The sequence below is a fragment of the Tinamus guttatus genome, unplaced genomic scaffold, assembly GCF_059628265.1.
Source record: "Tinamus guttatus ecotype Peru unplaced genomic scaffold, ASM5962826v1 Tinamus_guttatus_pri_ptg000035l, whole genome shotgun sequence".
NCBI lineage: Eukaryota > Metazoa > Chordata > Aves > Tinamiformes > Tinamidae > Tinamus > Tinamus guttatus.
Genome location: NW_028288569.1, coordinates 4,081,481 through 4,106,236, shown reverse-complemented (window position 1 = coordinate 4,106,236; position 24,756 = coordinate 4,081,481). Strand labels below are relative to the sequence as shown.

The 24,756-nt window shown below is 43.4% G+C and overlaps 1 protein-coding gene across 3 annotated transcripts; it reads left to right on the top strand.

The window, feature by feature from the left end:
• Positions 1 to 642: 642 nt before the first annotated feature.
• Positions 643 to 23,977, top strand: CD96 (CD96 molecule). 3 transcript variants are annotated; one of them, XM_088532935.1, is made up of 16 exons: positions 643 to 700; positions 2,889 to 3,314; positions 6,102 to 6,211; positions 7,648 to 7,870; positions 10,720 to 10,775; positions 12,682 to 12,772; positions 13,124 to 13,300; positions 14,544 to 14,597; positions 15,551 to 15,604; positions 16,535 to 16,621; positions 17,552 to 17,571; positions 19,226 to 19,271; positions 21,073 to 21,153; positions 21,760 to 21,849; positions 22,605 to 22,728; positions 23,869 to 23,977. In XM_088532935.1, the coding sequence occupies exons 1-16, from the start codon at positions 643 to 645 to the stop codon at positions 23,975 to 23,977; spliced, it is 1,806 nt and encodes a 601-aa protein (XP_088389061.1). The 3 variants fall into 3 exon arrangements, with proteins under 3 accessions (XP_088389061.1, XP_088389053.1, XP_088389069.1); XM_088532927.1 differs by lacking the exon at positions 17,552 to 17,571 and having other exon boundaries at positions 16,535 to 16,609; positions 19,203 to 19,271; XM_088532943.1 differs by lacking the exons at positions 15,551 to 15,604; positions 17,552 to 17,571; positions 19,226 to 19,271; positions 21,073 to 21,153; positions 21,760 to 21,849 and having other exon boundaries at positions 16,535 to 16,609.
• Positions 23,978 to 24,756: the final 779 nt, after the last annotated feature.

The following is a 24,756-nucleotide window of genomic DNA, read 5'->3' as shown; positions in this document are numbered from 1 at the left end:
GGTGAACCATGTGGAGTGGCGCTGTCGTGGGCAATTCAGCATTTCCTCACTGCAGAAAATAATTAACATTTCCCCTCTCCATAAAGAAGTGAGTATGGATATTCTCAACAAACTCTGTTTTAAGTGAGGGGGGTTATTTTTGGTATTTTCTCATTTCTTTTAGATGCTAGTGAATGTAGGGAAGTTGGAAAATTTATCTTTTTTGGCATAACACATGAAGGAAGTGAATCGGGCAAAAAAAAAAAAAAAAGCCTCTCTTCTTGTATGCCATGTGCCATGAATTCAAGCTTAAACACCTGCCTACCTGTCTCTCAAGAGGAGGGTGTTTAATGCACTACACTATTTACTCTGAGTTTACCTGTAAAGGCAAGAAATAAAAGCAAAAAAAGAAAGGTATTGAACGTGGCCTTAGACACGAAAGTTTCACAAGACGTGCTAATTCTACCGCTCTGACAGGAAACTGAGGCTTTCGCATTTAATGAAGCGCTTCTTTGAAGTCGTGCTAGAATGATGAGCCTGGCTGTGCCGTGCATCTGCCTGTCTGCGCAGGGCAAACGGTTTTGACTTCCTCTTCAGCAAACGTGCAGGGAGGAGGCCCTGAAAGTACAAAATATTTAATAAAACGTCGCCGGCAAAGCAGAGATGGAAAAAGGATGGCTCTTCTCCATGTTTTATTGGGTCACCGTGCCCACTGTCACAGGTGAGTGCCAGCCGAAGGGCTTCACTCAGCTTTTGAGGAGGGTGCTGAGGGGCATGGGGGCATTTGCAGGCTCAGGTTGAAAAGCTCGCGCATGTGTCTTACTATAGCAAAACTGTACCTGCTCTAGCAAGGATTTGGGGTTTAACGGCAACTAATAACTCTAGTTATAATGCACAGCTAATAAGTAATGAAATAGCTTGTGTGGACTAGTAAATTATTTTATTCAAAATATATAGCCTGTTTTTACCAGAATAATTGTGGGAATGATCTCATTTGTGTTTCGGGCAGTATGTGCCTCTTTGGAGTGGGTGAAAAGGAAAACTGCTTTCTAAGAGCAACTAAATACTGTCTCTGCCTCGCACACACTCTGTCAGGTACCTAGACGGTGGAACAAATTGAACCATTTTAAGGCAAGGTTAAATTGCACAGATCTTACCTCTTAAATAGACTCGTGCCTTCCTCGATGCAGTATTATTTTGGGGAAAAATAGACTTTTTCCCCCTCTTTGGATGAAATCCTCACTGAAGACTTCAAAGGTGAAAGTGTCCACCCTTCCTACCTCCATAGGGATGTAAACATCTGGGAGTTATTCCATGGCACCCAGACATGAGCTAATGCACAGACTTGAGCTGGAATAATGAAGTCCACTTAAAAATAGACTTCTTATATTAGCATGCTGGCAAAAAGATTAAAACACCTTTGCATGAAAGGGACTTTGTTATAACAGCCTGTAGAGTTAGGGTATTAATAAAAATAAATAAAAAAATAAAACGTTGATTCTAGATATGTGACTTTTTCATCTTAATGTAAAATATTAAAGTAATTCTTGCTAGGCATTCTTTACAAGGTCCTTTAGCCCACTGGAGCATCTTACAGATAAGTTACTAACTAGGGGACTTAGAGCTTGTCTCTTTTGCCAGCCATTCTGATCCCAAGAGTGATAATTAGTTTTTATTTAACTTTTACTCATGAAAAACTTCCCATGAAATCAGTGAGCATTTGCTTTAATAAGCTCCTTGACCCCATGAAAAAATTACTCAGTAGTTTTCCTTAGAGCACTTGTCCAACCAGGCTTATTCTTCTTCACCCTCCCGCCTCTTGGAAGTTAATTGAAAGATTAGCTTTGTGTGCACACAGATGAAAACCCAAGATGAGCGATTGCCCTGACTGCACTAGTTTTGCTTCCCGTGCGTGAGTTTTCTGCGTGCCGGTGTCGCAGCTCGGTGGCCAGGCCCCGCGTCCCAGTCGGCTCTGCAGGGCTGTGAGAATCCGCACTGCTTCTCCTTCCCTGGCCCCACACCAGAGCTTTGGGGTCCCCGTGGTGTCCCCACGTGGGGTGGCGAGGGGTGCTCTGCATCCTACAGGAATTATCTGGGCTGCCGGATGCCCTGCTGGGCACCTTGCAGTCCAGGTGCCTTGGAGTCCTGTATGTAGCGCATGGGTTTGGGAAACCTTGTGGGAGATTGCAGACCTCTTCTTGGGAGGGAGACGGGAAGGAAACCTATTTTACCGCGGCAGCAGCAAAAACCAAGTAGTATAGGGTCAGAAAGCCCCTTTATTTCTCCAATGCGTTACTTCTTTATACGGCACACCAAGGCCTGCCCCCATGCTGCATGAAATTAGCTGAGAAGAAAGCACACGCACAGGGGCTGCTCACTCTGATGCCAAAGTGGACGCTCGTCAAGGCCGTGCAGGAGCAGTTTAATAATGTGGAGATAAAAGAATCGTTTTCCCTGTCAAACCAGCAAAGGTAATAGAAATAGGCAGATGGAGTTGTTCAAGGCGAAATTAGCCAGCAGGGATAATTCGTTTGTTCTTGCGAAAAGAGCCGGGGAATAAATGGTCCCAGCTTCTGCTTTATTTATATCTCTTGAAAGATTTCCATTTTTCACAGAGCCCCTTGGAGCTCCCATTTCTCTTCAGCTCGTGTGATGGGAACTCCCCGTCCTCTTTCAAAATATTGCTCATTTGCTTTTCCAGCTCTTTGCCTGCAGTGTGTATTAGGGGTGATCTGCTGCTTCTCCCCACTCTAAATCTCGCTGGGAAGTGTATGGTTACCTCTTCAGGACTAGATTTACTATCCTAGTAGTGATCTCTAGCTAATGCAGCAAATCACATCAAAGGGAAGTTTGAAGAGAGCTTTACTTAAGTACTGCTTGTGCTGAAATTTATCCTGTTTGTTTTCAAGGCCAACTTGAAGACATCATCACACAGGCAGACGTGGTCCATGCTTTGCCGGGTACCGACGTGACCCTGGTGTGCAGCCTCCCACGATCGGATCTCCTCCACGTAACGCAGGTGCAATGGTCCAAGACTGACGGCAACCAGCTTATCCCAGTCGCTGTTTATCACCCCGTTTATGGCATCCAGTACTTTGAACTTCATGAGACATCTTCCAACTTTTCGGTGTCCTTCAGCATCGGGAAATGCTGCAGCAGAGAAGCGCAAGACGCTTGGTGTTCCTCTAGCCCCCAGGCCCTCCTGGTGTGCAGCCAGTACGCTCTGCACCTGAGAAACGTCACTATCTCCCTGAGCGGGCACTACGAGTGCAGCCTTGTCACTTATCCCTTCGGGACAAAGGCCGGCAGTATCCAGCTCGTTGTGGCGGCAGAAGGTAAGTGATTATCGATGAGATGCCGATTTTTCACAACCAAGGCTGGGAGGGAATAGCAGGATACAGGGAATAGCAGGATTTCCTGATTTCCTGACTTGTTTGTTGCTCGCAATGGTGCACTGAATGACATTGCCTACATAGTTTCTTATTCACCAGGTGCCCTTTAGCTGTTGTTACCCAGCTTGTGATTAGGGAACCTTATTTGTCCTGAAGGGTATGAAATTATGTAGGAAACAAAGAAGTTGGCAAGATGGGGAGGATATTTAAATTACCCTTGCATAAGAACAACTAGTTTTAGGTGGAATGTGAAGGGATCTGACTACAGTTTAAACAACACTGGCAACAACTGGCACAACAAGTTAGAGAACAGGCGTTTAGTGAGAGAAGCGTGAGCAATAAAAAAAGAGCCACCAAATTTCCTTGAGGATGAAGATGGGCAGGGTTCAGAGAAATTTGTTTCTGTGCTTTCAAGGGGCTGGATTTGATGATCCGAGAAATCTCTTCCAGGCTCAGTTTTCCATTAGAAAGGGAGAAAGAGTAGAATGTAGCAAATGCAGCGAAGCCGGCGACGTTCAGCACCGAGCTGAGCTGCAGGGCCAGCACCTTCACCCAGGAGCGCAGGCAGAGCCGGTTGCGTGTGTTGGGGCCAGCAGCTGCAACGGGTGACGGGGCAGGGGCAGAGGGCAGTGGTGAGCGGGGAGAGCAGCGTCTCTGTGCACAGTGCTGCTAACTGCATGAAACCCTCCCGAGCTCGAGTCAAGCCGCATTAAGGAGGACCTGCCTAAATGTGCAGGATATTGTGAGTGATGCTGCAAGCTTGCACACCGACAGTGCTCTACCCTTGGGTTAAGACTATGGTCCCCTTTGCTCCTGGGACCCCTGGAAGTGAGCAAAGAAAGGAAATGCACACACTGAGAACCTGTTTTTCTGTTCTTTTTCATACAATTTTTGTCTGTCCATTCCTTAATATAGTAATAGCAATAATCAAGCTCTTTTTCCCTTGCTGATGCCTGTCATTCGTTCTGGCATGTTCCATCCTGTTACTGCTGTATACATATGTTAAATGTAAGCAGCTGTTGTTCATATCACCATCTTTGCATTTTTCTTCAGCACCTGCATGACGTAGCAAGCTCTGCTACTGATACTGACTGCTAGAGAGAATTAAAATATTTAGTTAGCAACATATCTCCATCAGATTTGTGTTTTAAGGTAACCACATTTTTGCAGTGAACCACTTCCACACGGAAGACAGCAAAAGACCTTAACTGAGCCTGAGAGTGGGATGGAGAAGGGTACTAGTCGCTAATGAAGTGCAACTCTCAGCTGCATCAAAGTGAAGTGAATCCAGATGGATTCAGCTAGCAAACACTGCACTAAGTCTGCAGAGCAACAGCCGTACAAGAGGGTCTTAGCCGAAATGCAGCTAGTGGAGGTGGGAATAAAAGGTGGAGGGGAAAAATGAACGGTCACAACATGTGACAGTGAGGGGTGATTTGCAGACCGTACTCTTGAACCAATATTCATCTCTGTACTTCTCATATTGGGCCTGTATATTGTGGGGCACTTTTGCACATGAGCTTGTCCCAGCAATGTCTCCAGTGCTGCTTTTTCCTTGAGATGCTGTAAATTCCTTTCCTGGGCCCTCTCATTAGTCCCTCTGTGTTACCCCGTGATGTCGGTGCTGGTGTGCTCTTCATCCCGCTGTGTTGGCCGGCTCCTTGGCTGCCTGATGGGACTCCATCAGTGTGCTAGCACTGTCACCTTGCATGTGTCATCTTGCACCTTGTGCTTGCTGCCTGGGGAGAAAGGAGTTCACCGCCACCAGAAAGTCCCCACTGCCAAACAATGTAACAACCTAATGATAGCCTCCCTTCCCCAAGAGAAAAAAATCTCTTCTATCTCGGCACATGAGACAGATCAACCAAAAGTGCAAGGTTCAAAAAGGTGTGCAAAGGAGGAAACTAAATTTTTGCCTTGTGGTGGTGGTGGCTTGCCAGCCGTCACCCACATCACAGCAGTAAAGGCTCAAGAGACTCGTGATGGCGGAGGGGGACGAGCCATGGGCGACAGCGATGTGGGCTGGCGGGGCAGGTGTCCCCATCCTTGTGCCTGGCACGCGGGCTTCCCTTCCCAGCTCTGAAATCCAGGGCTGTGACTGAAAGCCGAGGCAGAGCTGAGTGATTCTGCATTGCCTGCATGCAAGACAGGGGCAAGCTGCTCAGCTCGGCGTGACACAGCTTCCTGCCCATCGGTTTTGTCACGCTCTTGCTCTGGTTTTGCAAGCGACAGAAGATCTCTGCTTGAAACTAGCAAAAGAATCGATCAGACCCCCAAAAAATGGGGTTTATCTTAACGCATCTGGCATGCTGAGATCTTAATGCAAAGACTGGCAACTTTAGGGGCAAGGAAGCACAGATGAGTAAACTCAACAGGAAGGTTTATTGCAGTGGAAAAAAATCATGAGAGAGAAATGGGTGCTTCAGATTATCCTTAGTTCCAATAGGAGATACCTTGATCCATCAGTTAAGTGAAGGTTTTCATGAATTGTACAAAAAAAAAAAAAAAAAAAAAAAAAAAAGCTTTTAAAGCTGTGAATTAGCCCTGAAGCTGCATCTAGGGTGCAGGGCTTTCACTTCACCTGTGTGTCTATAGGAAATGGCTGAAAATCACAATTCCCAGCTAGACAAAACAAAGCGCCTGTTCCTTGAACAGAAGAGAAGTCAAGATTCTGATTTTCCTTCTTGGACTTTTTTGTTGTCGTTATTGTCTCTGTTGCAATGATAAAAGAGGAGAAGCATTACGTGAAGGAAGTGCAGTTAAACGAGACTCTAGAAATTCCATGCCTTGGGAATGCGACCTCAGAAAATCTGTCCAATTATCCTTTGAAATGGCTAGTGGTAAGTATAATTGTTTTTCATCTCAGGTACAGACTTAGGAAGAAAGATTTTTTTTTAGTAGAAATAGAAATGGTAGGCTGTGTTCCATAGAACACGTTAAACAAAAGATATCAGTAGGGTTGGACTGTGATAATAAAGGAAAAAATGCAAATGCTTCTTTGCAACATAAACGCTGCAAAAAATTGGTGTTAAACAAGCAAAGAGAGAAAATTCCATCTTAACTGCTTTTAATTTTTCATGAGTGCATGTAGAGCAGTTCTGTAGAAAGTGGCAAAGATCTCAACAAATTTAACTGAGCTAAAATATTCTTTGTATTAAAAATCAGAGGGATTTTGTTGTACTGAAGCATTAATATCTCATACTCAGTTACCGCATAGAGTACTGAGAAATGAGGCTGCTTTGAAAGAGGAAAGAGAGGAAGGTGAGACTGACCACGGTGTTTTTGTTTTCTGTTTTTGTTGCCTGCATCTGTTTCTGCCTGCGTTCACAGATGCAGGCAAAAGTCATGCAGACCCAGTTATCTGGCTGACCTCTTAAAACCCTTTTTTTAAGCAATTTGTCAAGATATGTTCAGATATTTTTGTATTGTATCTCACTTTTGCTATTAACTTCAGTATTTGGAGACAAGTATCACTCATTGGTGTCCTTGAGCTTTACCCATTAGCTGTTATCTATTTTCACTTGTAACTGAGGAGTTATCATTGGAGGATTTCTTAAAAGGGGCTTTTGGGGTTTTGTTTGTTTGTTTTGTTTTTGTATTTTAGTTTTCTACCTCAACTCTTTATCCAGGTAAATCTCCATCTCTTTGCCACACACTCCTTCCAGACTATGGAAGGTGCTTGTAATTAACAGTTTACAGTGCTGAGGGTTCACACTGCAGAGTCAAGCAGCAGAAAGAAGGGACAAAATCAGAAGACTGGCACCATGGCATGTGTAGGTCACCATGTGTCACTCAGAGAGCTGCTTGTAAATATGTATTGAGGCACAAGTGTCTGGCATGTCCTGGTTACGCCTGCAAAATAGAATGAGTGGCAGACAGGTTTTCTCTGTATAAAGCTTAAATGCCCAAGAATGTCTCAGAATTTCCCCCATGTTTAGTACTATGGGGTGTTCAGCATGATTTATGCAGTGAGAAAGAAGCTCTTGAGCTCTCTGTGCAGATTACAGAGAGCATCCCTAAGAAGGCACAGATATTTATTTACTCCAAAGTCCGTTGGTAAGGTGATGAGTGCTATTGGTTTTGAAGGTCTGGAGGACCTCCTCACAAAAAGACAATATTTTGGGGAAAATATCTGTCAAATGCCGAGTTACTCCTAAAGTTACTTACTGATGTGAGGGGCGAGAAGGAAGATTTTTGTGATGAGAATAGCGTTTGCCTACAGAAAGAGCATGGAGTGTCCCATCTTCACACTTTGCCTGGGTTGCTGTTTTCACAGGAGGAAAATGGAAGCAAAGAAGAACTCATAGCTAAGGAGCCCTCCACTGCTGCGGTATACAGGAACCGTAGTGTGTTGCATGGAGAAAGAATCCACCTGGGTCTGAATAATTCCCTAAAGATTTCCCCCACCAAGCTCTCTGATGACGGCAAGGTGTTTTCGTGCCATGTGGTGTACCATCCAGAGCGAACCCGCAAGACCAGCACCACAGTGAGAGTCCTGGGTAAGGGGCTTATGCCAGCTGTGCTTTTGCATGATCAAATGCACAACTCCCATCTCATTATGAAGGTCGCGCTCCTGAAGAAATACTGGATGTTTTTCCTTATATTTACCGCTTAGGAACAGCTCTACACATGCTGAGCTGCAGCTTAGCGAGAACAAAGCTGCCCATAGAAACCAGAGATGCATTTTCTGCTTGCAGAGAAGTGCACCTGGAAAATATATTTCCAACGCTCCTGAAATGGGCATTGGGCAGCGGGTCTGCCAAGACTGCCTTGACCATGTGTACTTGCTGGGGGAGGCTCTGGGATAGGGCAGCTGTGCAAGGTTGGCAACCAGAGTGCAAGAAAGATTCAGCATGGAGTGCTGGAAAAAGTACAATCTCTTTCTGGAGTCTCTTGGTCCCTGATTCAAGAGAAATGAAAAGAGGTTTTTTTCTTTCACTTGCATGATTTAGTCATGTTTGTCAGATAGCTACAGTGTTACCTGGGTAATTGTTCAAGCACGCTGAGGTACTTGAACTCTCCTCTGCTGACTATCTTGCCTTGTTCCTTGTATCTGTGAATTTAAAAGGTTGCTGTCTTTATTATTTGCCTTATTCTCTCTATTACTGTGTCATGCGTGGCCACCTGCCCATGCACCCATCAGCATGGCAGCACAGCAGGAGAGAGATGCAAGCAAGAGGAACCATGCCCTGTGGTGATGAGTTCTTCTGAAAGTCCCACCACCATCCCAGGCACTATGGGCTGGTTTCTGACAAGAGGGCACAGCCTTTGGGGACAGACAAAAAGCCACTTCAGCTGACAGCATCTCTCTCGCTCCTCATGCCAAAGCTGAACAGGGAATGAAGAAATGCACATTTACACCCCACTGTGTAGATCCAGCCCCAGATGGCCACAGCAGGAGCTAAAACTCTGCAGAAAGCAAGTGTGATGCCAGCAGAGCCTGGTACTGGGCAGGTTGGTCCTTTGAAAGAACATGACTAAAGACCCAAGGGAAGCCGAAACCTGGCAAGATTTTTCTGGTCACAGCAAGCCAGTGACATACTGGTACATGATGTGTCAGGGATTTGGCAGGCAAGGGACAGGGAGAGCATCACTGGGACTCACTGACAGCAGGAAACTCAACAGGTTGAGTAAATACAGATATTAAGGTAAGAGAGCTTTCTTTAAGAAGTCACATTTAGACAGAAATGCTTAAAAATACTCTTTTTTTCTTGAGTGCAGTACTTTTAGATGCGAGTTTCTGTGAGGACACATGGCCTTTGTATGTCTAACTTTCCCAAATATTGATCTATCGTTTTTGTAAGAGTAAAAGCTTAGCAGCAGAAACCACTATACTAAATATTGAATTTCTGCTAGACACAAAACATTGGTAAATATTGTAGCAAGACAAATGAATGTCAAACTGTTAACAGGGGTCGAGATGTTAAATGGAAAGTATCTGTTAGATGATTCAGAGCTTTGCTTGGAAGTTGCTATATAGAATAATTATCCAAAAATGTGTCTTCTGAAAAAGAAGAGAACGGTATCCAGTACATATTTGGAAAAATATACCCTGTTCTGATCAAACTGAAAAAAAAAAAAAAAAAAAAGAAAAGAAAAAAAAAGAAAAAGGCAGAACAGGCAGAACAGGCAATAGTCTAAATGGTATTTCAAACTCTTGCCATCTTTCAGCTATTTTGGAAGCCCCAATTTACCATATATATTTTTTTTTCATTTGAAAAAGAATGATTGTCTTCTGCTAGCCACAATCCTGTTTTGAAAGCACAGAAACAAGTGTGAATTTTTAAAATATTCATTTTCTTATACTAAGTCTTAGATGGATCCACTATATAAAAAGACAGAAAAACATCATCAGATTAACCCAGCAGGGAAGTAAAGAATGGAGGTGGCTCTGTATTGGTTAACAGGCTTAAAAACAAAAGAAGAAGAAAAGAAGAAGAATGCAATGGTGGGGAGTAAATGGTGAGGTGTGGGTTGGGAAGAGAAAGACTCACAGACCTGCTTGGTGATCCAGCGTTTGTGCTTGTTTCCAGCTAATTTTGAGGCTCAGAAAAGACCAGAAGAATGACTTTTCTGAGGTCTCTGAAAGTTGCTTTATGTCACCACAATTTTAACAGTTCTTTTGTAATAAGTCACTTAATATTGCTGCACAACCACTGATAGCAAAGGTTATGGTTTAATAGTTTAGAAATGCTGTAGTAGTGATTCTAGTAGCTTTTGTTGATACAGTCAAATGCAGCTAGAATTTTAATGCTGTGAAAATGAAAGAAACAAGCAAACACTTTTTCCATTTCTTGTGGATGTGGTCATCAGAAATCTGCTGCTCTGATGCAAAGGTAAGTCCTGGGCTTCCTGGCAGGGCAGGAAGCGCCTGTGGCGTGATGTTGTCCCACATCTGCTCAGATGACGTGTGGAAGTTGGTACCCCAGGTCAACAAACTTCTGGGGTCGGGAGGTAACAGGGACAGGCAGTGATGAAAGCTGTCACTGAGGACTCTGATCTGCAAACCTCTGGAGGGACAGCAATTGGATGGCGTCGTTTATTTTCAGAAGGCCCTGAAAGAATTGCTCTGTTACCAGGACTGTGACTGTAGGCTGGTTTAGCTAATGTCTCCAGCAAAGCAATACATGAAGTTTTAGAAAGATCATGCTGTGGTAGATAGCGCTGATATATGCTTGTAAACCACTTCCTTCACCTCAAACTGGAGCTCTGCAAGCTTCTGTCCTGCCAGGTAGCTGACTGGGTGTAGGATTCAATATATGCTTTTTTTAATGAAATGAGGCTATTAACTTTCATCGGAAGACCTTCAGTATCCATTTCATTAGCATATTTTTTGTTTGTTCTCCAGCCTACCCTGAAATCTCTGTCACCCTACAAGAGGGCTCAGCTGGCACCTTGCAAAAAGTGAGTAATTTCAGAACAAAGAGCAACTTCCACAGCTGTAATGCTGCTCAGTGGTACTGATGAGTGAGCCTGACCAAGGTAGATGGCCTGAGTGATTCAGATCTAGCAGGAACCTTCATGCTGCCCAAGCTCACATGGCAAGAAGCGAGTCAGCATTTCAGTGTCAGTGATTCATATCCCTTCTCCCGAGCTGGTCCTACCCTGCTGCAAGCAGCTGCTTCAGTGAGCAAAGATAAGAGCTAGCTGAGGGTTCCTCTGTAGCATGAGTAAAAATGAAATTTTGCAGCAGCAGTAGGAAATGCTCCAGGGTAGGAGGGAGGAGTTGGGGTGGATTGCAGGGGGCTGTGGTGCTCCCTCTTGCTCCCCGTGAACCAGCTATCAATCAATGGAGTACAGACATCTCTAGACTGCTTAAAAGCTCTTTCCAAAGAAGGAGCCAAGGGTTAATGTGATCTTGGGTGCTTTCCTGTTAGGGTAGGGTTCACCATCTGCTAAACTTGGGTGTGTTTTGAGTAGGGAACTGTTGGGCATGCTCTGAAGAGGGAGGCAGGAGAGTGAGAGGTGTTGGTGGTGGACCAAGAAGAGGAAAACTGAGGGTATAAAGTGTCAGAGAGGAGCTTAGGAAAAGAGCAGCACAAAGGAAGTGTTGGAAATTTTGGTAGGTTTTTATCCACCTGAGCATGGCCAAGGGGTGCTACTACCAAGAGGCTGATCAGTGGAAGATTTTCCACCAGCCTTTGTCCATTCTTCATTTCCAAAACAAACACTGCCTCCTTTCCTTCTCTTTTCCACCCTTTCTTGTAGGGTAGGAATTTACTCTGCAGAGCAGATTTGTTTTTCCTTATAGGCAGCATTTTTAAAAAATACAATGAAGAAAATGTGGCTGAAAAATAAGTGAATAATAAAGGCAAAAGAGGAGAAAGTAATTACACAATGAGCTTGATTTTTTTTTTAAACCATGGCAAGAAAATGGCTCCAGCTGGGTAGTTTGAGTCTTCATGCTGAATGATTGACTTCTGCTGGCTGCAATACATCAGGCTCACTTTCAGCTGAATGTGTGTGCTAATTCCTTCAACATGCAAGAGGGCTTTGTGATGAGTGGGTAGTAACATGAATTTCTGTGTTTAAATGGACAAGGCCGTTTCAGTGCTAGAAAAGCTGCTAAATGAATATGAATTGGGAACATCAAGGCAGCATACGGACAGAACCTCCCACCCTCGTAGTGCCTATCCCTGAAATCAGCCTTGATTTTTGATGTCCTTTCATCTCTTGCATGACAACAAAGTAAATTAGGCTTAAACACCTACTCTTGGGTGAAACTAGTGTATAACCAGGGCTATTTCATCTGATATGGCCAATTCCCTGTGACTTCTGGAGATCTCTGATATATTCTGCCCTCTGTGAAGGCATCTGATTTGGGGTATTGAGCACATCGTTGTGCTAGGCAGGCCTTTTCAGGGAATTTGTCTCCTTACCTGCTTAATGAAGGAAAGGTTTAAGTGACAGTCTGGGGGTGTCGTCTTCTCTCCCTGGCATGCTGCCCTTTGCCAATGTCCCTGGTTCTTTTTTTTGGCAGGGAGGTGGTTACCAGGAGAGCTGGGATGGGGATGAGGGCCACCCTATGCATCTCTAACTCCAGCACAAAGCTGGGTGGTGTTTGAATCCCACCATCCCCAGCCCCGGGACATGAGGGTGTCCCTTAAATCTCATTCAACAATCTTTTGAACCAGAAGAATGTTACGAAGAAAAAGCACAGTAAAGAAGAAACAAACACTTCTTTGCCGAGAGGGATCGTGAGCATATGAGCCTGCAGGAGCAGCTCCACTTGTAGCAGATTTTGGACCTCAGTAACTGCAGCCAGATGAGAGATGTTGAGGACTAACGACTGCCTTTTGCTGCTCCACAGCCTAACATCAGCTGCGTGGTGAGGAAGGCGTTTCCCAAGCCCCGCCTGGTGTGGTACATGGACAGAGAGATCCTCACGGACCAGTCCAGAGGTAATAAAACCCCTTAACAAGGCAACTGTAGAAATGTTCACAAGAAAAGCCATTTGGGCTATATCATTCCTGCTAAAGGGAGCCTCGGGGTGCCTCCCCGGACGAAGGCGACTATCAAGCATCCGAAGAGAGAACAGCTGGCGAACAGCCGGGATCGCCACGTGCCGTTGCCATTCGTGGGAACAACAGCTTGGCATAAGTGTGCTGCGCTTGCCAAATCCTTGAATAGGGTCTCAGCAAAGAAGCCTTCAGCCATATGAGCTTGCTTTTTAGTGCCAGCATTTTGTACAGCTCTGATTTATAGTTTGGAGTGTAATGAAAGGGCCTCACAGCTTTTCTTTTTATTTCCAGAAATATCTGTTGAACAAGAAGATTCACAAGATAATGAAGGTTTCTATCAGCTACAGTCAACACTGATGTTGCATGAAACCCCAAAGGCTCATAAGATATTCTCATGTGCATGTCTGTTTTCCATCCAAAGAAATGAAATATGGAATATTTCATCAGAAGAAATATTTTTTTATTTTGGTAGGTTTGCACAGATAGGACACATCTGAAACATAGAACATTAAGAATGTTAAACACATGTTCTGTTATTCAAAATATTGAGGAAATGCCAAGCATGTGGATGTTTCATACAAATTCATTACACAGCTTGAACAAAGACTTTGAGGGAGCTAAATAAACTGTAAAAGAGGCCTGAATAATCATAACCAGTTAAAAAGCAAAGAAAGTTCTTGCACATGCTTAAGAAAATGTTTGCTGTTTGTTAAACCGTATCTTGCTGCAATTCCTGTAGCCAAAACCATTCTAGCTTAGCTACAAGGCGCCAGGACGATCTTACTACTATGCATTTCCCACTGAGCACTGCTGGGAGTAAATCTGCATGCGCACAGCGCAGCTCTCTGAAAACTCAAAGCTGTGGAATTAGGGCTGTGTTACACGCCCTCAAGGAGAGCTGCAAAAGGTCCGTAAGATGGTGGAAATGCTTGAGGCAAGGGAGGACCTTCCCTGCTCACTGTGCTCCAAGTTAGCTGCTTGTGTGGAAAAACCCTGTCTCAGGTAGCTGGTGAAGCTGTGGAGAGGTTAATGGCATGTGTGAGGATGGCTGGCAAGAAGGGAAGTCCTATTTGCCTCTCAAGCATTGCTGGGCTTCAGGCTCAAATGCAAACTTATACCTTTTCTTCTGCTAGGTGTGCTCCTTGGCAGGGAATGGGATAATATACCTGTTCCTGAAATGCTGGCCTACATGGGTACATGATACACCTGGATAGCTACTTTCCTGAGCTCAACTGTATTCCGTTTTGGCTGGGATGTGCTTAGTGGATATGTTTTTTTTTTTTTTTTTTTTTTTTTTCTCCCCCCACAAAGATGGACCATATCTGGAATCAAAGCTTTGTTCCCTTGAAATGTAGGTCTGGAGGGTGGGAAGATGAATGATCATTTTTTTTCCAAAATGACTCATTTCAGCCAATTTGCAGCTTTGTAGAAATGTATCCAAATCAGAGAGCTGTTCATTAAAGAAGTTTACATTCTTGTCTTCAGGCTGTACTAGCACAAAGATAAATCCACTCTATAAAAAAAAAAAAGTTAATATATTTAGAGGTGAGAGAAAGAAAAAAAATGCTTCTCAACTATGCTCTGTGACTGTGCCACACTAATGCACAGTGTGAATAACCCAGGGTAAATTTTCAGCCTTTATAATAAAAGCCCGACTATTTTTAAGAGTTACTTTAATCTTTTTCCTTTTTTTTTTTTTTTTAATTCACAGACAATAGGTCTAATGAAGTCTCAACCCAAGCTTTGCCCACCATGGTTTCAGAAGGTAGGACAAATTAAAAAGAAAAATAATTTGGGTCATGTTTAGAGTGCATCTGTATATTCCTAAAATATTCCTAAAGTTGCTGGGGAAATGATTTTGAAAACTTGTTTCTAGAGTGATGATTATGAATCCTTTTCTGCCCCTACAAACTCAGGGAAAATGCAATGAAGGGATATTTTTGTAAGGCAATTTATCATGGTTAAGTCCAAGAATAATTAAACTCCAGCTTTGAGGGGCACAATGTTATTTCTGATGCTTGAGCTGGCATTTGAATATAGCTCTCTCAACACTGAACTGATAATTAAAAATAACATCTCTACTACTGGTTCTGCATTCTGCTTAGGTAGGCAGCCAAGATCCTGAACATTCTTGCTTAATTAAAGGACTGATGGAATGTTTCTTAATCTGTGCAATTTTGCTAAATTCTTGCTCCGCTCCTGCAAGTTCATCCTGCCTTTATCTTTCTGCAAATAGACAAATTGGTCTTTTGCACCTCAACTGAAGCACTTTGGAGACACATTTTGCAATCTTCTGTAGGAGCTGCATGCTCTAAAATATCTAGTGGATGGAGCTATATGGATATACAGTCATATATGCTAGGGTCACATGTGTTATTTCAAACTGCATGTTAATAAGGTGCATCTGTCTGTATGGATAAACACTTGTAACTCATTCCTGTGTTCTGAGTGGGAGGCACATCAGTCATTTGGAGGAGCCTGAGACTCCAGGATCCTCCAGCAAAACGGTTGCTTTGCTAGAAATTTCACAGCATGTGATTTCAGGTGCTTCTTATTTTTTGCTGTAGTACTTGGCTCTTTTCCATGCTGAAATGCTATTTAGAAAATAAATGCAATGTGCTCTCTCTCATTCTTGAATCCTACAAGGACTCACTTTCCTAAACCAGAATAAGTAACTCTTCCATCCCGAGTAAAGGTGTTTGCTTTGCTTTGTCACAGACCTTGAAAATTCAGCACTTCCATCAACCATCATGACTATCTCAGGGGAAAAAAGTCCCTCTTTATTACTCAGTTAATAGATGTACAATCTCTTTTTGACTTGTGCTTAAATGTCACATACACAGAGGCAGAGGAGTGCCAGTGAAAGGTCAGTGTGCTCTGATACTGATAGTGTGTGTAATGTCATTCGCTGGGAACTTCTGAGCTATGAAGTTACCCAGGAAGACTTAACACAAATCTTGATAAAATTCTGTTACCAGAGGACAGCATGTAATACAGCATGCTGAATATCGAATATTATTCTGCACCTTTTTACAAAATGCAGTAAAAACTCTATACAACTACAAATAAATTTCGTCTATTATGATAGAGTGATGCTTGTGATAGAAGAGAAGTTGAAATCATCCCTTTTCTGTAATCTGACAGTAACATATCATTCCCATTCATTAATGATATAAGATAAATGTCACTGCTTCACCTGCGTAGCTTACAGTTATCCGTATAAAACTGTCTTCATCAATTGCTATCCTTCATGTCTGCTTCGGGAATGGCTGTGGGGACCCACGGGAGTATGAGATTCCCCAGGCTTACACAGTTATTCTGTGTCAACAGCACCATCTCTGGGGAGCACCTGGTTTGATAGGGCAGCACCGCTGTTAAGTGGTGACATGGCAGTTAAGCTCTATGTACTAAAAAGAGTAAATAAATGAAGCATATAACTAGCCCATGTGAATGTCTCTGCATTAATAACTCTCTGTTTGCCATTGAATTTGTGATATATGTTTGGAGCCTTCAGCATTAAAGTTTGCTAGTGGGATTTCTGCTGCAGAGTTTGTGTTTACCCAACACTTACGCAATAATTGTGCTCTCCAGTCAATAATATCATTATTATAATATCAAATGATATTTATTAATATTATTTTCAAAACACCACACCAACTCAAGGTGATACTGTGTAATATAATGTAATCTGTTTTACTTTAGAGCATCAGTCTGTATCTTTGGCCTCAACGGATTTCACAAGTCAAGCAACCTTGGCTCCTGCTACCACAATACAAGGTAATGCATTCAGCCCAAAATCTTCCCTTTATTGCTTCGAGAATGTAAGAGAAAGGTACATTAAAACAATAAACATATTGCTATTTTTAGCACGTAATTTAATATTCCCTGAAGCCCTATTTCTAATGTGTTATACACCAGGAAGGTTACTGTTTAAATATATGAGAAAACGCTGTATTGATTTAATAATTTGATTCTCTATTAATTTTATTCATTTTGGCAAAGGAATAGACATCAAGTACACATATTTTGAAATAGCTATTTTCTCTAGTATCTCTAATTAACTGCCGTATAAAGATAGAAACAGATTGTAGCTCGAAAGGGCTCAACCCAGGTACTGGAAGAGGTGAGTACAGCACAGAGCACTGGTAAACACAAGATTTGTGACTTCTCCTCCTCGCTGCCTTGGCAGGCCCGGGTCCCTATCTCGAGATACAGGGTGGTAGGAGCCGCTATCCCAGCGGGGTGGATTTCTTTGCCTCAAAGGCTGTCAGCAAACACTTTTTATTCTAAGGCTCTTTTGATTTTGAAGTCCAGTCATTCGTCCCTGTAGGACTGGTTGTTTTTGTGCATTAGTTAGACGTGCGTTCCTGCTGCTCTGACTGGCAGCAAGCGCTGCGCTGGCTGTCATGTGGACCCAGTAAGCACAGGCATGACAAATGCACCTCTTTTGGAGGAAAACAGCTCATGTACAAAGGCAGTCTTGCCAGCATAAGAACGGGCAATGGAGCAAGTCATTCTTCAGCGCCATCTTCCTCTTCAGAGCAACATCAAACCTACGGCAGGAAATGATCCACGCTCAAGGCTGCATCTGGCAAGGGTGGATTCGTCCCTTTGGCGTCTGTGGCGGCCTTACTTTCCCAAACATAAAGACTTTTGCAACAGACAAACTTTCCTGAGTCTGCAGGATGTTGAGTACCTTCCTCAAACTATGCAATTCAGTCTCGCACACTTGGCTAAAAGTAACCTATATAGGCACTAAGCACTACAGCAGTATCCACCCAGACATAGAAGAGTACTGCAGTTGTCAGTGTGTGCAGCAACAGGGGATGAAGCTGAAGAAAAGGCTCAGTCGTGATCCAGTGGAACACTGTTTGGGAACTGCATGGCTTAACGTAATGCCCTGAGGAACAAGCAGTTTAGGCTACAGCAGGGCACAAATGTGGGCTGCCATCTGAATTTCCAGCTTGCTGCTTCTCATGCAGCCCTTCCCATGCTCCAAAGCAGAGATACTTCCAAAGGCTGCCTCACCCGGGATGAACAAAAAGCCTCTCCAAGTGGAGGAAAAGCCTTCTGTCTCACATCACTCTTGCAAGCAATTAATTTCGTAGCAGAGACTGTAAATATACAGCATCAACAGTGATGATTCTCCTGACAGGATCATATATCATCGCTGACTGAGGAGACAGGAGGTCAAAGTCATGGTGCTTGCCAGAGAGGGGCCATTCCTCTCTCCAGTGAGCGGCTTTGGGCAACAACTGCACTGTAACCAAGTCCCACGACTGTGGTGTGGGTGAGGACCCTCGTGCAGCTGGAGCGCCCGAGCGCACGGCGTTGGTATCACTCATCCCTCGGCCTTGCTGCCTCTGGTTGGCATACCAAAGCCTTCTTGATCAGCCCTTGGGAAGCAGCTGCATCCAGAAGCTCAAACTAAGTTTGCCTTTGTGTCAACAAGGTTTGGTTCGGTGTCTGTCATTTCGCAAATTTCTAATGAAAATCCAGGAGATAGTCGGGAATGGGTATGAAGGAAGAGCACACAGAAGTGGAAGGCGCATGCAGGGAAAACAAAACCAAGGCTCATGAAACTGCAGCCTCGTCCACATTTATCTCCCACATGAGTCTTTCCCATGCTATGTAATAGCTGCATTTCATCTTAGGTTTGTTCAGATGGCTTAACGGTACATTTCCAAAAATGAGACAAGCGTTAGGAAAGACAGGCTCTTCTAGTGAATGTGAAATAGTCCTCTCGGGCAAATAGAGGTCTGTTTGCTAAACACCATCTGTCTGTGTTTGAATATCAGATGAATAGCTGGTTGAGCTGTCGAATACTTAGCCCTTCAAAAAACAAATCAAAGGAAAAATGTTAAATGAGTTGATAATTGCTACTGAACATCACAAGCATGACTCCTGTACACTAACTTTCTCAAAACTTCTCTTTGCTAGAGTAGAACACAGTTTCACCTCATTGGAGCTGGTGAAATCCTGTTTGAATTCTGGTTTACCTACATTTATTCATCATTTTCTATTGGTTTTATGTCAGAGAATTCAGAACTACTGGGTTGCAGCTAAAGCAACCAGTGGATCTGTCTAGGGTTCTTCCAAGGCTTAGGTTTCCATAGGTTTTCTCAAAGCTTATCCATGTTTTCATTAAACTCATCTTGTGTTTGTAGCTTGTGATAGACTTTAAAACTTGATGCAGATCTCTATGTGCTTGTTTGAGTGAAACTAAAATTTCAGGTAGTAGGTTATAGCAATTTGACATTTTTGGTCAAAAAACAGGGACGAGTTTTCGAAGACGGTTCAGGAAACACAAAAGACACAAGTGACAGTGTCTTCTAGAGAAACTTTTGCAAACTTTTGTGTTTTTCAATAGGAGAGATGGCTTTTACTCCAAAGAACTCTACAAGCACCACAGCCTTCAATAAGAGTTTGACAACAGCACGTAAGTAGATGGTACTTTCTCCTTTGCTTTACGGGCTCTAACAAAGGAGTAAGGAAGTTAATTAAAGATGCTTCAAAATGCAAGTGTAATACAATCTCATCATTCTGCTGCAAATATAAAATGATCTGGAGTCTCTTGAAAAGGTACAATAGTAGGTATTCACATGATCCAACCTCACATGATCCTCAAGTTGCAATGCCTTTGTCAAGTACGTTAGTTCTCTGGCTTACTTTTAGCCGCTGCTTCACAGTCATCACATTGCCATGCAAAAGGTATTACTAAAAAGTAGTGCCCAAGCAGAGGCCAGATACTGAAATTGTGCTGATTTTATACCTTATGGAAGCAACTCCCTTGTGGGATTGAAGTGAGGTAGGTAAAAGACTTGAGTCTTCTAGCCATCAAGGATTTGTTGCAGCAAAAGAGTAACCACAAACATCTGAGTATCATGCTTTTTTAGACATATTTAATTTAATAATGTTAAAATTAATAGAGCTGCTAAGCAAATATAGTGGGTATGAGGTACCTTGTAGATGAAATAAATTACTGGAGAAGCCAGCTAAAATCCCAAAGTAGCAAAGAAATCAATAAGATAATGGGGGATAAGAAAGTCTGGCTAACTGGACACAGCAGAGTAGTGAATGTGAAAGAAAAGAGGGGGTGACAGTGATGCATTTTTTTTTTCTCCTTTAAAATCTCTGTTCACTAGCAGTATGCCAGAACTAAATTTCTTTTTCAATGTCTGAGTAAATAACTTCCTTTTTTAACATCTGTGTTTGTCTGTCTGCTTTCAGAACAGGAAAGGCCAGTCAGTACGCTAGCGCATTTGTATAGCAGCATCTTCTGGCCGAAGTGCAAACGTTACAGCCGCTTTTCATTCTCTGTGTGTATTTCTGGGTGCAGTCTTTGCTGGGACGCAAGTCGTAAGCGCACGTCTAAACCGAAACTTTGCCACCATCTCTAGTGCCTCCCAGCACTGCTCCTGCATAGCTTCCTCGGTGCTGCTCTCTGAGGTGCGCTGGATCACGCTGCTGTTTGCAGGAGGTGCTGTGCCTTGCAATGCCCGTCGCGCTCCCTGCAGCCCTGTCTGCCCCACAGGCAGCGGAGACACGGCCTTGAAGCGCCCTGGCTGAGGCAGCTGTAGTTGAAGCACAGCCCCAAGGCCGGTACCTTCCAGGGTGTCTTCCCAGGAACACCGGCCTAATGCCACAGGGATTACTGCTATCAGCTAAATCCTCTGAGGCTGTAACATGAGCCATGATATAAATAATGATACGCAGCATTCACTGGTGTGCTGTATGGAGCAGGGTGTTGCAGGATTTCTAACTGCGTGGGGGTTTCTTTTCACTTTCAATGAAATACCACATCCACCATGCCTATCCCCACAGAATTCAAAACCTAAGAAGCAAGGGGAAAGGAGCCACATTGAATTAACATCCCAAATTCTCAGTGAAATTTTAGAGTGCCATAAAATTGTTTCATTTTTGGTGCGTGTTCATACGTACACATACACACACATACTATATTTATACACTTGATGGTTCAATTCTGATTAGAACCAACATCTCATGAGAAAGATAGAGAACTCCTAGCTTTATCTGTTTACTCATTTACACCCTTTAAACAGTGGATTTTTTCCTGGATTTATATATCAGCCATTAAACAGCAAGTATCATTGCTGTTTCATTTGGGTTTTTTGCAACAGAGAAAAGTAAAGGATATAAAATAGCTGCAGTTAAGCCCAAAGAAGCAGCCACATGCAGGCCTGCAAAGTCAACTAAGGAATTTTTTTCTCTTTATACAGATTGGAATGATTCCAGCATTGTATCCCTGCAAAGCCTCAGGAATGCAACACGCTCCTTGGAGAATACAAGCCTAGCTAACCGTAAGTGCTGTGGCAGTTTGGTAAATACTGTGCTGTTGTCTAGTCACATATTTCAGCTTTACTTTCCAAGACACAAACACCAAGATAGCTTAAAAAAAAAAAAAAAAAGCGTATCCTTAGGCAATATTGATCTTAAACATAGGTAGCTTAGCTGCATTTGAAGAGGGAAAATAGCTGTCTGCAAACAGATGAAAGATGATTTTTGTGGCTCAGGCACTTTGGTACTTGATATAGGAGGCTGAGGTCTCACTCAGCTGCATCAAGAGCAGATTCTTCGTGATGCTCTTAAGCCACTTGATATCCTTTGTGTTTCCATTACCCTACCAAACAGGCAAAAACCTTGTCATTCTCCAAAAGCGCTACTCTTCTGCTGGAACACCTTAATATACCTTCTTATTTTCTTTAATTTGGTAAAATAAAGAAAATAATTTTTTTGGCCTACTAATAGGAAAAACAAAAACAAACATAAGTGACCTGCTAAGCGAATTTCGACATCTCGATATTGGAATTTGTTTTTCAGTGCTCAGTTGTGTGAATAGCAGTGGCTGTTAAACACTACCAAAACCAATCAAGCTATTAAAACCATTTGTGCCTATGTCTTTTCAGGTCATCTCTCCTTCAGTGTTACAGACCAGGCAGTTTCAGTTACCGGATGGCAAGATTTCTATACTACCAGCAGTGTGGTCAATAGTACAGGTGAGAGATTATCCTAGCAAATATCTCCTTTAAAAGTATCATTGTGGTAAAGAGGAAATGCAGAGAAGCATGAGATGGGGACTGCTGTGTCAGTTTGGCCAAGGTAATTCAAAGAAGGCACCAGGGCTGTTTTACGACAGCTCACGTCCCTGCCCCATGGTTGTCCCACATGCTTTTTGGTGCTGCACTCCTGCGCTCCCCACCAGCTGGAGGAAGACCAAGCTGCTCCTTTCCTTCCTCCCCATAGCCCGACAGCCTCCAGATGAGCATTTTGTGGAGCTCAGAGGGTCTCCTGGGCTTTGTGGCACTTCACTTCATAGACCAGAAATTCGGATGGGGCTTGATGCCAGCAGCGTGACGGCCAGACGGAGTGCCCGGCCCGAGCTTCAGAGCAGGCAGCTGGCTGCGTGCCATGCTTCCTCTCGGGGAAAGCCACTGGGGAATAGATCAAACCAGTGGTTTTCTGAGGAAATGCTTATCAGGATGTGCCTAATATCTCACTGCATGAACCGATGGGCGGTTGAAACCAGGCCACAAACCCGATTACGACAAGAGTCGGTGTAAGTCCATAAATCAAAACAGTAATTCTTGAAGTGCGCGATCCTCCGCTTCCAAATCTGGCAGCCCCGTGCTGATGTGGGGCAGCTGGGGAAGAGTCTTGTGCCTGCAGGGGAGCAGCGTGCCCCAAGAGCCGGCGCAAGCTCCGCTCCCCGCTGGCGGCCTCGGCTGAGCGCCGTTCCCTGTGTCCCCTGCAGGCTCCGGGAGGAACGCGAGAGCCCGGCCCTTCCCCTGGCCCACGGCCGTGGCGATCCTGCTCCTCTTCTGCAGTTTCCTGATCGTTCTAGGGATCAGGAAATGGTGTCAATATCAAAAAGAGATGTAAGTATTGGGGGAAAAAAAGCAGGGGAGAGGCATGGTACAGAGGGCTGCGCAGCCGCTGTTACAGATGTTTGGATTTAGGCCTTTTCGCTTGGCGCTCTCCACAGCGCACCAATAGCTCATAGCCAATGTCATTCTTTCATCCATAGGTTAGTGCCACTGTTTCACACACAGGCAGGAAGTGCACAGTGTTTGCGGCATTTTCACCCATGCCATGGCATTTCTATAAAATCAACCTCAAAAAAATAGCAGTAGTGCTGCCATAGTGTGTGTTGAACAGGTTTAAGGGAACAGTGCAAGAATTTTTTTCCCAAGATCCCCAGCTTTTAATAGGCTCCCTTCCTATCTCTCTTGCTCTCTCATTTTACACAGTTACTTGAGGACATATTTTAATGAAACTGTACTTTCAAGGTAACAAACACTATCTGAGTGGTGGATAATATATGTGAAAGTAGGTTTCCTAAAACTTAATCCCAAAAGAGTGTTGAGTTTCTACTGATTATCAAAAATTAAATCCCTCGAAAAGCACTCAGAAACCTACTGATGAGAGCAGTATCTAAGAGTCATTTTTAATTTCCATTAATAAATTAATATTGCTAAAAATGTTTGAAAATACATGAAGATCATAAACCACTTGCGATACGGAATACTTATGAAACATAACAGCAAATCCTATGCATCAAAGGTAAGCAAAATAGTTATAGTTAAACTTGAGTTTTCTTCATAGTTTTGGGCTGGGACCATTACCTTAGCCTATATATTGACCCCCCTTCCCAGCCAAAGTTGAGAGTCTTTAAATATAGCTTCATACAGCACCATGAGCAATTCTAAAAACACTTTTAAAGTGTGAATAAAGAGGATTTATGGATGAAATAAATAAAGAAGAAGCATGAATAAAGTAAGCAAAGTATGAAGGTAAGATTGGGAGCTGAGAAACCTGAATGGACAGCAGAGACCCTGCTGCAGCTGTGGGCACAAGCCAGAATGTTGGAATATGTAATTCCTATTCCTACAGGAATTCCTGTTATAGGATTCTGTTATACTATGCTTCTTACTGAGTTTCCATCTACTTCCTCCTTTTTTATATCAGTGTTTTATTTGGCTTCTGCGTTATACCGTGTTTTGTCTCTTTTATTCCAGTATGAACAGACCTCCATCTTTCAAGCCGCCACCACCACCAATAAAGTACATGTCCATGGTGGAGTCTGATGGGACTCCCCCATCCTGCCACGAACTGGAGAACCTGTAACAGTGCCTATGCTGCCAGTGTAGTGCACAGAAGAGGACCAACACAGTCAAAAGGCTCTGTTTTTAGAGCACTGATTGCAGGCGTTTGATGTTAACGACCTGCATTAAAACTCAGAGTGCCTAAATGGCATTAATGTTGGAAGCGGAGCACTCCTGAGCACACTTACCTAATCCCATCTATCGCTATATATGCATTATGGCATTCACCAGTGTGAATGTCATAGTGAGATTATATGTGCTTAATTTGAATTGGGTGATCAACTGGGAATTTGCTGTCTTGTTAATGGGAGTAGATTAACATATCACTTCATAAGCCTGCCTAAAGAAAGCATTGAAGCTTTTTCTTTTAGTGAGTGTATAGAGATGACAGCTCTGCCATATGGAAACCCTAATTACGCAGGAGTCCCTGGCTTATCACAAGCTTTTTGATATATACATGAGCAGCTCCCAGACAGGTTTCTGAACAGGGTTTCTTTGTTGTTGTTTTGTTTTTTAATGCACAACTATTGACCAGCTGACCCAGTGCGTAATTCTCTATCAGCAAGAAACCCCGCAAATCAATAGCTTGCACTGAAAGGAAATGGGCTGCATCTGCCAGCTCCACAATTGCAGCACAGTCACAGGCAGCAGCTGATAAGATAAAAGGCTGCTGTGCAGGCCTGGCCTGATGGTTTGCAAAGAAGAGGTGGTTGCTTTTTTGTGAAGCCCCAGGAAAGAGTAAACTTGGGGCTCATTTACAAGCCATTTATGGACCACAGGTCCAAGGGCTTAAATGAAAAA

Excerpts from the sequence above, each read along its gene's own strand:
- CD96 (XM_088532935.1), top strand. The coding sequence starts at position 643 with ATGGAAAAAGGATGGCTCTTCTCCATGTTTTATTGGGTCACCGTGCCC. Across the intron at positions 3,315-6,101 it reads GCTCGTTGTGGCGGCAGAAG|AGGAGAAGCATTACGTGAAG; the intron begins GTAAGTGATTAT and ends CAATGATAAAAG. Across the intron at positions 7,871-10,719 it reads CACCACAGTGAGAGTCCTGG|CCTACCCTGAAATCTCTGTC; the intron begins GTAAGGGGCTTA and ends TTTGTTCTCCAG.